General features: G+C 49.2%; 2 protein-coding genes across 5 annotated transcripts in view; one reads left to right on the top strand and one right to left on the bottom strand.

The window, feature by feature from the left end:
* The first annotated feature begins 532 nt into the window (after window positions 1–532).
* On the top strand, window positions 533–8,460 carry GTPBP2 (GTP binding protein 2). Its single transcript, XM_059178071.1, has 12 exons — window positions 533–821; window positions 2,539–2,565; window positions 2,846–3,030; window positions 3,583–3,691; window positions 3,860–4,057; window positions 4,357–4,531; window positions 4,692–4,911; window positions 5,311–5,446; window positions 5,582–5,640; window positions 6,205–6,376; window positions 6,796–6,960; window positions 7,195–8,460. The coding sequence occupies exons 1-12, from the start codon at window positions 636–638 to the stop codon at window positions 7,369–7,371; spliced, it is 1,809 nt and encodes a 602-aa protein (XP_059034054.1). The 5' UTR covers window positions 533–635; the 3' UTR covers window positions 7,372–8,460.
* The window catches only part of POLH (DNA polymerase eta), a 36,799-nt gene continuing 30,709 nt past the window's right edge, over window positions 8,430–14,519 (bottom strand). For all 4 annotated transcript variants that reach the window (XM_059178067.1, XM_059178066.1, XM_059178070.1 and 1 more), the window contains one exon: window positions 8,430–12,753. In XM_059178067.1, the coding sequence (XP_059034050.1) occupies window positions 11,862–12,753 (892 nt within the window). In that variant the 3' untranslated portion in view covers window positions 8,430–11,861. The remainder of the gene's footprint in view (window positions 12,754–14,519) is intronic.

The raw sequence follows: 14,519 nt of genomic DNA, 5'->3' as shown, positions 1-14,519 counted from the left end.
CACGCCGGCTGTCGGGGAAGAAACTGAGGCAGGGGCGGAGCCAGCCGGCTGGAGGGACCAGTCGCCCTGAATTTTGCAGCTCTTCAGGTCCAAAACCTGTTGTCTGGCATCTCGCTAAGAAGCCAAACCAAGGAGCGCCCACAAAGCTTGATTCTGATGTAAGCCCTCCGCCTCGGGTGACTGCCCAACCTCCAGGCCGTGGGGCTCTAAACTTCCCCCTAACGAGGCCCTAGAAACAGACCCGCTTACAGCGCGGAGATTGGGAATCGGACTACAGCTCCCCTAGGCCTTTGCGCGCAAAGGCGCGCTCCTTGACTACGCCCCGAAGCCACGCCGCGGCACCTTGAGCTGCAATGCGTCCTGGGAGTTGTAGGGCATCGGAGAGCTCATTTAAGGGAAGTCCCAGGCTTGAGGACTCTATCTCCCGTGGTGCCCCGCGGCTGTTTCTGACGCGACCCCGGGCCAGAGCAGGGTGGGGGCGTGGCCTGTGCAGGGCCCCACCCCGCTCTCCTCTGGCTGGCCGGACGCGGTGGTGGCAGTAGGGGCGGCGGCGGCTGTAGGGGCGGTAGCCCCGGTGGCGGCGGCTGTGGCGGCGGGGGGGGAGGGGCCGGGCGGGGGGCTGGCGGCAGCGGCGAATGGACTCGCGGGTATCGGAGCTGTTCGGCGGCTGCTGCCGGCCCGGAGGGGGCCCGGCCGTGGGCGGAACCCTTAAGGCTAGGGGGGCCGGCGGCAGCAGCGGCTGCGGGGGCCCAAAGGGGAAAAAGAAGAACGGAAGGAACAGAGGGGGCAAAGCCAACAACCCTCCGTACCTGCCCCCCGAGGTGAGCCCCATGAGAAGTGGCGGGTGAGAGCAAACCACTCTTTCCGGTCCCGGGACTCTAGGGAGGCGGGGTAGAGGGAATTGATACCCCCTTCCGGTGTCACAACATTGGAGGGGAGAGGAGAACCCTTCCTTCCGGTCCCAGGACCCCAGGGAGGACCTTCTGTCTGGTGTCAGGACCCCAGGGAGGAAGAGTGGGGAGGGAGGATCCCCCCATTCTGATCCAGTAACCCCAGGAGGAGAAGTAGGGAAAAGGGATCCCACGTTCATCCCCTTGGAGAGAGCAAAGTAGAATGCCCTGGCCTCATCCTTCTGCTGCAACAGAAGGGAGACTGCACCTGGGATGAGGAGGCAGCAGAGTTTTTTAAACTTGTTCCACAGGGGAGGAGGGGAGTACTGGGGAAAAGAGTAGTATGTTCCGTCTCTATCCCTGAGTAGTATGCACACACATAAAAACAGACGAAAGACAGTCAGGCTTAAGTCCTTTTGCCCTTTGTCCTATGAGGAAGTGGGGATGGCTTCCCGCCCCATCTATCCCTATGCTATTTCATCCTTCTTAGGAAAGGAGGACCTAGGGGAAGAGCCTAAGCCGGTGGTTATCAAACTTTAGCATTTCTCAGAATCACCAGGATTGCAGCCTCACCCCTGGAATTTCTGATGCAGTAGGTCAGAGGTGGGCCTGACACTCTGCATTTCTTACAAGTTCCCAGGCAGTGCTCATGCTACTGGTCCTGGGATCATGCTTTGAGAACCATTGGCCTAGACCATCATCCTTGTACCACTTTTCTGAAGCCATCCATCCTAATTCTTCTCCTTTAGCAAGTTGATAGAAAGGAGGATCTTTGCTAATGGGAAAAGATCTCCCTTTTATTCTATGAGGTAGAGATTATGGGTGAAGACCTGTTAGAGCCTGGGAGTCAGAGGGCCATGAAGAGATGGAATGATGACAGGAAGGAATGAAAAGACAGAAATGGCCAGGGAAGAGGAGTGCCAAAATTCAGGACAGGCAGAACAAGCAAATCTCTTATCCCGTTGCACCCTAGAGGGGAAGGCTCAGGCAACAGGTTTCTTCAGCGGTGGGTCACCTGATGGAGGGAAGATGTAGAGAAGGTCGTGTGGGTGGATTCGGGTTTGCAACTGAGGCATGTGAATCTGGTTTATGGAGTCTGTCCCCTTTGTTGCATTTCCTGAGTTTCTTCTCTTCATCTCAGCCCCAACTTTGGTGCCCTGCCCCTCATTTTACCTGGGCTCATTTCTCGTCAGGCTTATAGTGACCAGTGCTGACCTCACCCTTTGGCCCTGGTCCAGAACCTCTTGCAGCCTCTACTCTTGGTGACATCAGCTAAGAGGGGTGGGCAGGAAGGAAATGGTGTCTCCCAGACCAGTGGCAAAGAATGACCTCAGCAACCCAGGGCAAACTAGACTTCTGGGGACAACAGTTTGAGGCCCCAGGGAGAAGGAAGGGGTGATCTTAATCTACTAGAAAGACTATACCACCAGTAATCAAAGAAAGGAAGGACTGGGTTCTGTTTCTGGCTCACGTGGGTGACTCACTAGCCTTTCCTTCAGAGAGGTCCTTTGGGACTGAGTAGAGGGTTTATGTCTGAGCCGGTGCCTCTGAGGTTCCTGCTGTTAGCTGCCTGGGCCTCAGCAGGAATCAGAGGGATGTAGAGGTTGGTCAGGACTGTGCATCATAACTGCTTTCTGTTTCTTTTCAGGCTGAAGATGGAAACATCGAATATAAAGTGAGTCTTAGGCTGGGGAGGGGCAGGTTGTCCTTGCTGGTATGGGGTGATTTTTTTCTGAGATCCTTCCAAACCCATGATATATAGGGATATGGCTCAGGGTCAAGGCTCTGTACCTCATTTTCTTGGAGGGGGACTCACTGTTAGAGGAGACCAGGGATGAGGGGGTTTAAGTGGGAAGGGAAGGTTCTGATCCTTACAGCAGGACAGGTAGGGAGCCTGTGGGTTTAGGAGGAACATCTCTGACTCAATTTTCTTATGACATCTCACCTGTCCTAAGCTGAAGCTGGTGAATCCATCCCAGTACCGCTTTGAGCACCTGGTGACACAGATGAAGTGGCGGCTCCAGGAGGGCCGTGGAGAGGCCGTCTACCAGATTGGGGTAGAGGACAATGGGCTGCTGGTGGGGCTGGCTGAGGAGGAGATGCGGGCGTCCCTCAAGACCCTGCACCGGATGGCAGAGAAGTATGTGTCTCATTCCCCCTTGGTTCTCTTCCCCTAACTCTGGAGAAGGCCTGTGAGTCCCAGTCACCTCAGGCCTAAGGGGCCAAGGAGGGCCTTTCTTCCTGCTGACTTCTTTTGACAAAGGGCTGAAGTGGGGAGGGCTTCTCCGTATTGGACCAAGGCTTTTTTTTTTTTTTTTTAATATTTTATTTATTTGACAGACAAAGAGATCACAAGTAGGCAGAGAGGCAGGCAGAGAGAGAGGAAGGGAAGCAGGCTCCCCGCTGAGTAGAGAGCCCGATGTGGGGCTCGATCCCAGGACCCTGGGATCATGACCCGAGCTGAAGGCAGAGGCTTTAACCCACTGAGCCACCCAGGCACCCCTGGACCAAGGCTTTTTTGATTTAAGATTTGTTTGTTTAAAAGGATGTGTGATAGATTGGAGCATGGTAGGAAGTGAAGTCTGGTGTTGGGAGGTATAGGAAGGCCATTTGGTTCAGAGTGGGGCTGGAGGGTGGGGGTGGCACGGGAGAGTACAGATGAGATGTGGCAGCTGTGGCCTTGCTGTGACAGGGTCGGGGCAGATATCACAATTCTCCGGGAGCGAGAAGTGGATTATGACAGCGACATGCCCCGGAAAATTACCGAAGTGCTGGTACGAAAGGTCCCTGACAACCAGCAGGTGAGTGTACACCCTTCTGTGACCTCTCATGCCCTTGCTCCTCAGGAGGGTCCCAGACCTGGGAACCTGGGAGCATGTCCAGGTTATTATTTGGTCCCCAAGGAGTGGACCCATCCGTGGAGAGATGTAAGGGATATGGGGCCCTTACCTCTCGCAATTCATCCACAGTTCCTAGACCTCCGTGTGGCCGTCCTGGGCAATGTGGACTCAGGAAAGTCAACTCTGCTTGGAGTCCTGACCCAGGGAGAGCTGGACAATGGGCGGGGCCGGGCTCGGCTCAACCTTTTCCGTCACCTGCATGAGATTCAGTCTGGCCGAACCTCCAGCATCAGCTTCGAGATCCTGGGCTTTAACAGCAAGGGAGAGGTGCTTTGCAATCAGCGGGACCCAGTGGGGCCAGACCCCGAGGATGGGATGGTAGTGGTGAAGGACAGAGCCCGAGGGCAGAGTGCGGAGACTTTCTGGAGTAGTGTAGAAGACGACCCTGAGGGCAGTGAACAAACTCTGTCCCATTAGAAAACACATGGGGAACCAGCTGGATTAAATCAGATTCGGGGCTCAGGGGTAGGAGGCAGGGTCACCCAGTGACTGGTTTAGGTCCTGGCGACTCTTAAAGGGTTGGGGAGGCTGGCCGGGGACACTGAGAGCCCTGGGCTCTGGGCCAGGTGGTGAATTACAGTGACTCACGGACGGCAGAAGAGATCTGTGAAAGCAGCTCCAAGATGATCACCTTCATCGACCTGGCAGGCCACCACAAGTACCTGCACACCACCATCTTCGGCCTTACCTCCTACTGTCCCGACTGTGCCCTGCTCCTCGTCAGTGCTAACACTGGGATTGGTACGAGGCACTGGGACAGGGACGGGGCTGGAGGGGGTGGCTGACTCTCTCACCCCAAGGATCCTTGAATCTGAGAGGCAGATGAACTCTCCTGTTCCCTCGGCTCCCACCCACATTCTCACCCTTCTCCTTTGCTGTCCGCCCCTCTTTTCTGAGGCAGCCGGCACCACGAGGGAGCATCTGGGGCTGGCCCTGGCCCTGAAAGTGCCCTTCTTCATCGTGGTCAGCAAGGTGGACCTGTGTGCCAAGACCACAGTGGAGAGGACAGTACGCCAGCTGGAGCGGGTCCTCAAACAGCCTGGCTGCCACAAGGTTCCCATGCTGGTCACCTCTGAGGATGACGCTGTCACTGCAGCTCAGCAGTTTGCCCAGTCACCCAAGTGAGCCTCTCTCACTCCAGAGCCCTGAACCGCAGGGAAGGCCACTGTGTGGCCAGACCAGTTCTGGCACATTTCTGTGGGTTTTCTAGGGTGGGATTTTGGGAGGGAGTCTGTGCTAGCCAGCCTGGAGGCTTGCTGGTGCCCGGGACCCAGGAGATGGAGTGTTGTGCCAGGCATTCTGCCTTGGGCTCTGGGGTGAGCCTCGTGAGCCACATTCCTTGGCTGGCTCACAGAGAGAGAACTCAAGAGCTCCTGACAAGGTTAGCAGATAGGAGAGAGGTACCCCTGCACGCTGTCCCCGCTCCTGCCCCAGAAGCTCCCCATTGCATGCAGGGAACTCTAGCCTCTGCTTCCTGTTAGAAGCTTCCTCATCTGTCCATTCCATGCCTCCATCTACAGTATCACTCCTATCTTCACACTGTCCAGTGTGTCTGGAGAGAGTCTGGACCTGCTTAAAGTCTTTCTGAATATCTTGCCACCACTCACCAATAGCAAAGAGCAGGAGGAGCTCATGCAGCAGCTGACGGAGTTCCAGGTAATTGGCCATCTGAACGGGGCATGAGTTGGACAATGGGGAGGGACTAATCCTGACAGCCCTGAGCCTATTTAGAGATTTTGGACTTGCCTGCCCTATTTGGCTGGCTGTTGGTCGCATTTCCTTTGGCTGCAGGTGGACGAAATTTACACAGTACCAGAGGTGGGGACAGTTGTTGGAGGGACACTTTCCAGGTGAGTTGCTTTGCTTGCTCCCCATCCCCTTCAGCCCTCACATACCCCTACACTCAATCATGGCCTTAAGGAGACCTTGGAGTTGTACAGAGCCCATCTAAACGATGTGCTTGTTTCTGGATCGGGCTTTCACCATGACAAGAGCTGGAGAAAGCTAGTCTGTTGACTCAGGGGGAAGAAATAGTATTGGTGTGAACTCAAAATCTCCAGGCTCCTGGGGGAGAAGTGTGGGCCTTGAGCCCCAGTTGTTATCACTTGATGTCATTTCCACGTCGGGAAATGAGAGATCTCTTAAGACTCTTTTCAAAGCGTAGGGTGTGTTTAGTGTCAAAGCCTTAGGTCCCTCTTGGCCATCACTACTGGCCTTCCTAGGCCTTCCTAGGTTAGGTGAGCCGTTAGAGTCCAAAGCTTGAGCTAGGGCCTCCTCCCCAGCCCTCTTTTCCCCCACGGAGGAAGTCTGCTTAGAGGGAAAGACTGTTCTGGGTGACCCTTGAAGAGAAGCAGGTGGCGAGGGTTGGGGGGAGGGCTGGACTGATGCCGTGCTACCTGCCTTCTGGGCTGCAGCGGGATTTGCCGTGAGGGGGACCACCTGGTGGTGGGCCCCACGGACGATGGCCGCTTCCTGGAGCTGCGGGTGTGCAGCATCCAGCGGAACCGCTCTGCCTGCCGCGTGCTGCGAGCTGGTCAGGCTGCTACGCTGGCCCTCGGGGACTTTGACCGCGCACTTCTTCGGAAGGTGAGGTGGGAGGATGGGTTGGAGAGGGAGCACAAAGAGGAGTGCCTGGGAGACTGGCTGCTTGAGAAGCACCTAAGACGTTTCAGAGGAACTCAGAGATAACAGTCTCTAACCCAAGAAGCAGGTTATGTAGATTATGAAAAGTGCTTAGAATACTCAGAATACTGAAATACAGAATGTTGTCTTGCAACCTGAATGTCCAGGAGTCTAGAAACACTAAGCATTAGAAAGAAGGATTAGAGGAAATGGAAGGAGTAAGGAAGGCTTCTAAGTGGAGAGTTTTGAGTATTGGCTTCTGAGGTCTTTGTGTTTAAAGCCCTAGAGGAAGAGGGTCAGGAGCTGGAGAGGGTGGGATGGTGGTGGGGGGAAGAGAAACTAATGCAAGGTTTGCCCTTGGTCCCGGGGCTATGCTTCCCCAGGGCATGGTGATGGTGAGCCCCGAGATGAATCCCACCATCTGCTCAGTGTTCGAGGCAGAGATAGTCCTGCTGTTCCATGCCACCACGTTCCGGCGAGGCTTCCAGGTGACGGTACATGTGGGCAATGTACGTCAGACAGCAGTGGTGGAGAAGATCCATGCCAAGGTGAGAGGGCCCCAGCCATGCTGTTTTTCCAGGGAAAGGTTAGAATTCTGCCTCCAGAAAGGAAGGAGGCCAGGCCCCATACTCCCAGAGAACTCCCTGATCCCACAAAGGGGACAGAGCCCCACTCTGGGTGGGTAGAAGCCTGATTGGCCCCCTGGGGGGTGGAGACCCCAGGCTGATAGAGAACCAGATGGGAGGCCCTCTCCAGGACCAGTGATGGCCTATCTGCTGCAGGACAAGCTGCGGACAGGGGAGAAGGCAGTGGTACGTTTCCGCTTCCTGAAACACCCAGAGTACCTGAAGGTGGGCGCCAAGCTGCTGTTCCGGGAGGGTGTCACCAAGGGCATCGGCCATGTCACTGATGTACAAGCCATTGCAGCAGGAGAGGCCCAGGCCAACATGGGCTTCTGAAGTCCTCCAGGCGGGCACAGCTCCACTGCTGTCCCTACAATATATAAGGTGACATCTGCCATGCTGCCCGCTGTTGGCGGCTCTGTGTGTTAATAGGAGAGGGAGAGACCGGTACTCTGCCCCATGCTCCCTGCCACCTTTCTGGAGAGGTGCCAAGTTCGGTGTGGCCAGGGAGGGGCAGTCCTGAGGGAGAAGACAGGAGAATTCAGGGCAGTGCTCATCAGCTGTGTGTCCATCTGGTTGGCTCATCGACCCTGGCAACCCCGTGGCCTGTCTACTGGAGGGAGCTGACCAGCGCCACCTTGACCCCACTGTCTAGACTGGGCATGATTCGCCGGTGCGGTCCCTCCACTTCAGGAATTGTCACAACACCTGGGGGTGGTCCTCGAGAACACACCTTTTTCTATACCTCTTCTAAAGGCCATGTAAGTTGCCCATCTCTACTTGACTGTGGATGAAAGACATTTGCTCCTGGCCATCTGGTGGCCTGGGGTCTGAAGAAATGGCATAGGGACAGTGCTCCCACGTTGTGCTGAGACATGAGGTCTGTTCCTCAGCTTTGTCTTCTTTCCCTTCTTCACTCAAGGGCCATTTCCCATTTCTCTGCTTCATAGCCCCACAGGTGCTATTTGTCATGCTGACCCAGGCGTGGGGCTGCCAAGCTCAGGTTTGGCGTACCGAAGGTCAGCTGCATGTCAATCAGTCTTGTCCCCTCCTCTGCAGTGATTTGTTGGTTTTGATGTTGAATCAGTGTTTTACTTTCCCACACTAGTGACTGGGGATCTGACCCACAGCTCCTCATCCTGCCACCCTTGCCCCCCGTTCCTGCTCCCATATAAGTCCTCCCTCTGTTGCAGGGAACCTGGAGGAAAGGGAAAGATGTTGCCATATTTCCTACACTTTTAGGGCATGGACTCCCTCCTTTCCCTTTGTAAATGTCCTGGGTTCCCCGGACTCAGGGATTTGTTGGTTCAGGTTTCTCTGCATACCTGTGTATATATATATGTGTACATTTATACACACACACACACACACATATATTTAAATACACACATATATATTGTACAGAATAAAAAATGTTTTATTGAACATACTGTGCTTATGCTTAAGATACGGGCTCAGCTTCCAGAAATAGATTCCTCTTCAGGATTAGACAAGGGAAACCCTAACACTGCTGAGCCCTGAATGGGGAAAGAACCCATCTGGTATCTCATGGAGCATTCTTTCTTTCCTCTCCCTCCTATTTGATCAGTGTTCCCCTACTGTGACCTGGCTGTTCTGGCTTATTTGCATAGCTCTCAAATGAGCAGACTAGAAAGTGAAACTGCTCCTTTTTCAGCTGATATAAGTAACCACCCCCTCCTTGAGAAGTTGGGCCCCAGCTGTGGTCGCAGTGGTGAGGACTCTGCTTCTGCGTGGTGTCAGAGATTTGGAGATTAGCTTGCCAGCTACTTAAGAATGGATCTTAGAGTCCGGGTAATCTGGCCCTCGTGCTTTCCCTAGCAATGCAAGATCACGAGAAGTGAATTTTGCATAGCCTGAACTGGCTAGCTTTCTGGAGCTCTGAGGGCCGCCAGGCCAAACCTTAGTCCTTTCTTCCTGTTTCTGTATTCAGAGTACTGTCATGTTTTATGGGACTGCGTTTTGAGTACAGATCCTTACAAAAGAAATTTAATGATAAATGTGGCCCAAGGAAAGTCCCATAAGGCATTCTGTCTCTAGGGTATTTTTCTTTCTTTTTTTTTTTAAGAGAGAAAGTACGTGCTAGCGGGCAGCTGATGGGGGTGGGGGTGTGGACAGAGAGAGAGAGAGACAAAGAAAGAAAATCTCCCAAGTGGGGCCTGGCACAGGGCTTGATATCAAGACCCCAAGATCATGACCTGGCTGAAATCAAGAGTGGGAGGCTTAACTGACTGAGCCACCCAGGCGCCCCTGTTCTGAGTATTAAAGTAATAGCCTCCCTAACTATTCGAGCTCTGCTGTTTTTAAAAATATCTGTGGCTTAACTTGCTACTGTAAGAAGCCTCTGGTTGAAGAACTTCCCCTTCCTCCTGTGTTGGGGACTAAAAGCTGTTTACTTCTCTCTATGCAGTGCTGATAAACAGCTATGAAAGAAGGTTGTATTCAGCAAAATGGTCCTGTAACTTTCGCCAGGCACTGACCTTTGCATATCTGTCTGCTGTCCCCTCTATAGGCTGATTGCTGGTATGCTGGGGCAGGGGTAGCATTTCTAAGGAAACAAAAGGGATGCTGCTGGTATTGTCATTACTAGTTACCCATTCCCCCACCTGCCTTGGCCTCTAAGTCCAATGAAACCAGTTTCTACCACATTGCTTTTCTATAGGACTCTTTCCAATCAACCAAAGTGTTCAAAATTTGTTCCACTTAATCTGTATAGTGCCCGAAGGAGAGGTATTGCTTCATTTTAGGTTCTTTTTTTAAAATTATTATTAACTTTTCACTGAATTAAGTAAGGAAATTTTAGGAAATTATCTCAGTATTTTTTTTAAGACTTTATTCATTTATTTGTCTGGGGGGATGCACAAGTAGGGAGAGCAGCAGGCAGAGGGATAAGTGGGCTCCCTGCTGATCAGGGAACCTGATACAGGACTCCATCCCAGGACCTGGGGTCATGACCTGAGCTGAATGCTGGCCGCTTTACTGACTGAACCACCCAGGCATCCCCTGATAACAGTATTTATTTATTTATTTGACAGAGATCACAAGTAGGCAGAAAGGCAGGCAGAGAGGGGGAAACAGGCTCCCCGCTGAGCAGAGAGCCTGATGTGGGGCTCGATCCCAGGACCTTGAGATCATGACCTGAGCCAAAGGCAGAGGCTTAACCGGCTGAGCCACTCAGGTGTCCCTGATAACAGTATTTAATAAGACATCTTCAGGAACCAGTGAGCTATACCTTGCTACATTAATGAAACATTTAGGAGGATAAAAAGATACATAAAGCAGTCACCCTCCCCCAAACCAGCAGCATGTACATTTTTACACTCTTAGTCCTAGTAATCATCTAAAATTACTTAATATGCATGTTTCATCCAGTAAATATCAAGCACCTATTATGTGCAAGACACTGGAGAATTCTTGCCTTCTAGAAACTACAAATCTTGTAGGAAAAGGGCCATGTACACATTATTCAACTGCTACAAGAGGAAAATATTTTTGAAGGAAGAAGTAATTTTTTTGCTACAGTGTTTTTCAGATGCTACCCTCTTCTTCTTCAAACTAAATACAGACTCCCAATTTATAAATAAGTTTGAAGAGCGGTGGGTGATGTATGAGAGGGGGGATACATAAACCATTCTTCCTACTCACTTCCCCCAACACCACCTAGTTCAGTTCATCTGCAGTTGGGTTCTCTATGTAACACAAGGTTTCACATATCAAAAAAGCTGATTTTCCACATAGAAGAAAGCAGATTAAGAATACAGTACTATAAACATGGACAAGTGCAGAAAGCTACAGTAAACCTTAAGCTCAATATTCAAACATCAGAAGGTAAGAGATGAAGAACAGGCCAGTGACCCTGAAAGCCAAGCACTACCTCTTAAATCTGTACTTCAGCGTTTAAGGAAATGTCATTGCCCTACAAACCTGGCTGGCCATAGTATCTTCTAGATCAGTGTTTTTAAAACACGGTGGAGAATCTTATTAATGTACAGATACTGATTCAGCAAGGGTAGAGGTGAGGCTGAGACAATTTCTAATAAGTTCTCTGATGACCCTCAAAATCACACTCTGCCTAGTATGATTCTAGACATGATCTAGTTCTGATTGTGACTTAACTAATCTAAACAGAGTTCTTGAACTGGTCTGTTAATTTGATGCTACATTAGACCAATTGTAAGAGGTAGAATGGCCAGTGGCTAAAATTGTGGCCATAAAAGGATATTCTTGTATGAAATTCAGTATTTATTGAGCAGCTTCTGTGTATAGAGCCCTGCCCTAAACCAGTTACCACTTTAGGTCTTCACCTCACATCCTCAAACCTCAAATATTGGTCAAAATCATTATCTGAACTGCCCCTGTCGCAGAGGTTGGGGAAAAGTTTTAAAATGTTTTTTCTCACTCAGCTTTTTTGTGCCATCTTTAAGCCACATACTCTAAATACATTTCCTTAATCTCCCATAATCTATAAAGTTTATTAGTTGTATAGATGAGGAAAAGTGAGGAAAGTGTCTCTCCTAGGCTTCAAGGCACACATATTTGTACTCTGACACTGCCTCCCTAAACTCTAATGATTAAAAACTCAAAGCAGTTTTATCTCTGCAAGATAAAGTCAGTTTTTACATCTCCGTCAGCAGTGGAATTGGAATCCATACATGTGAAGAGATGGGGGTTTTAAGTCAGCATCTAACTGGACTGTTAATCTCTTACTAAAAATTTCATGAAGTTACGGATTTCCTTGCAAAGTGAGCATATTTCCATCTAGTTTACAGGTAAAATATTAAAACCCTGCAGCAAGCCTGAGGGCAGCACTAGTGTGTTAATGGCTTAAAGAATGATTCCAATGTCTGCATGCCCTCAGGCCTAGGGCGTTTATTACTGGAGGCTGAAGGGCTCTTGGGATTTCTTTTGCTTTGAGGAGAACTGGCAGGAACAGCCTCTGAGTTTGAGGAGTGGGGCTGCAGAAAGGATTTTTGTAACTCCAATGCAAAATGATAGTCCATGTGTTCCGGCATCTCCCATACAGGTACCAGAGAGCCACACTTCTCACAGGGTATTTGGTCCTCAGATGCCACAGGATTTGGGGTAATAGTTGATTTCTGAGCCACCTCCAGAGCATAGCTGGAAGCTAAAGAAGCAAGCCTGCTTGGGCTGTTCTGGGCCAAATCCATCTCTGTAGGAGTTGTTTCAGAGGATCCTAGCTTCAGTGCTGCTTGACAGACAGGGGTGCAATCTGGATACTCTGTTGGAAGATAGTTTGTTAACTGTTGAGGGCTAGACTGTGGATATTGTGGAGGGAAGAAAACTGAAGAATTACTAAGCTGTTTCTGCTCTAGAATTAGACTCTTCTGCTTAAAGAAGGGCTCAGTTCCCGTAGCGCGACTGGTTTGGAAAGGTAAGGAGGCCTTGGATGGTGAATTGCTCACGAGGGCCTGGGTAGTGGCAGTAAGAGATGACAGTGAAGCTTCTTTGACTTTCTGCTTTTCTGCAGCTTTTTGGAAGAATGATTCCAGAGAAGTGATTGGTTTCTTAGTGGCTGTCACTGCTGGGCCACAGGGAGTCTTAGCTTCTGAACTGGTAACTGGCACCTTTGGCAGAGAACTTGGGTCATTGCTCAAGAAGGTGGTGATGTCTGTGCAAGATGAAGGGGCAGAGGTGGAGAATTTGGTAGCACAGAGGAAGACCATTGTGAGGGGAGGGGACCTGTATAGAAAGTAAAGGAAGAAGATTAGTACCAGGTCACAGATACAGTTTGTAAATGACTGGGATTATGATTGTGCCACAGGAGGAAACTATTACTGCAGTGTTCTTAAATTTTAGGGCATCAGATTAATACAGATTCAGTAGACCTGGACTAGGCAGAGAATATGCCTTCCTAACAAGTTCCTAGGTGATGCTGGTGTTGCTGGCTCAGGATCACACCTTGGGAGCTGCTGACCTGGTGAACACCTAACCAGGTCAGATATACAAAATGGATCCCCTGGCAGCTAGGTATTCATAAGATATATCAGAAGATACATAATAGCAGTTGTAATTCAGGATCGAGGCAAGAAATTTTATTCAGGGCAACAAAAAAACTTTAGAATATTTCGACTGTAAGTCTCTTGAAAAAAATCCTGTTACCCATTCTGTTTCTATAAAGGGTACCACCTAACCCTCATTCTGACAAACTTTCAACTTGAATTTCTAGAGAATGAAATCCCACAACTGGAATTACCTATCCTAGTCTCAGAAACATTTCAAGAAATTCATGCCAGAGTTACTTATTATGTCAATTATTAAAATAATTTTCACATAAGTTGTATTTCAGAAGGTAAAACGTGCTTTTATATACAGATTAGTACCTTAATGTGGTAAAGAGTAAATGCCTTTTTAAAACTGTTAGGACAGTATCTCACTGTTCTCTGGTTTCTTGCTTTTGAACAGTCTTAGAATCAGATAATTTGATGCTTCCCTTTCAATAGGTTTCACACTCCTGGTAAGTATTTGTTAGAGTCTGTTTCATATGAACACAAATTTATAAATGATAAATTTATCATTTAGTTCAGTGAAACTGTTTCAGTATTTGAAAATAAACACATGTACCAGGAAGTAGAAGCTAAACAAATTATTCTACACAAAGAACAAAGATTCCAGCTTTAGCGACCCCATCATATTGTAGGTCTGCACATACAATAGTAGTACCCACATAGATAGATAAGCAATTAACGTAGGTGTTCAATGAAACTTTTGTTGTCTGTTTATTTATTTATTTATTTATTTATTGTTGAGTTGCATTAGTTTCAGGTTAAACTTTTATCATCTTCAATACAGACCTGTAAGTAAGCAACCAATTTATGTTTCTCACATAATTATATTTCCATTGTGAATTAGGAGTACTTTTTTCAATGTAACAAGCAATGTTAAATCAACAGAGGAATCCAATACTGAAAATCATTAATATCAGAACAATAAATGAACACATTCCAATGATATATTTAGTTATTTTTCATTACTAAATGAAGTAAAATTTAATATGACATTCAGTATTATACCAGTGGAGCTTGTGATTGAGCTGGGATGTTAAATTGAGACTATCAATAAATACAGGTCACTTTCATTTTCAAGTGTTTTAAGATAATCTTATCAAGTTCTAAGATAGAACAGTCAAGTATTGAGAGAGAAGTTGCCAAATGTATTCTTGAAACTTGAGTTCCATACTCACACATGCAACTGGCCCTTCCCTCTGACTGCAGCAGAGGTGGGGATAATATTGGTTTACTCTGCCTCTGAAACCCACCCCTGAGAACTGGAATGCGCCACATGTAGGCAAAGAAGCGGTAGCTGAGCTGCCTTGTTTCTGGTGTTTCTGTTGTGCTCTGCCATTCTGCCATTTCTGTGACCTAGTAGGACCTAGCTAGATTCACTACCAAGAACGTACTCTTGCTGGAAAGCTGTATACCCACGAATTTTAGATCAAGTCAGGGTAT

Source organism: Mustela lutreola, chromosome 6 (genome assembly GCF_030435805.1).
Source record: "Mustela lutreola isolate mMusLut2 chromosome 6, mMusLut2.pri, whole genome shotgun sequence".
NCBI lineage: Eukaryota > Metazoa > Chordata > Mammalia > Carnivora > Mustelidae > Mustela > Mustela lutreola.
This window is presented reverse-complemented; position numbering and strand designations above follow the sequence as displayed.

Bases quoted from the DNA above. Each gene is read 5' to 3' on its own strand.
- GTPBP2 (XM_059178071.1), top strand. From the start codon at position 636: ATGGACTCGCGGGTATCGGAGCTGTTCGGCGGCTGCTGCCGGCCCGGA. The intron at 4,532-4,691 runs GTACGAGGCACT...TTTCTGAGGCAG, and splicing joins CAGTGCTAACACTGGGATTG to CCGGCACCACGAGGGAGCAT. The intron at 5,447-5,581 runs GTAATTGGCCAT...CTTTGGCTGCAG, and splicing joins AGCAGCTGACGGAGTTCCAG to GTGGACGAAATTTACACAGT.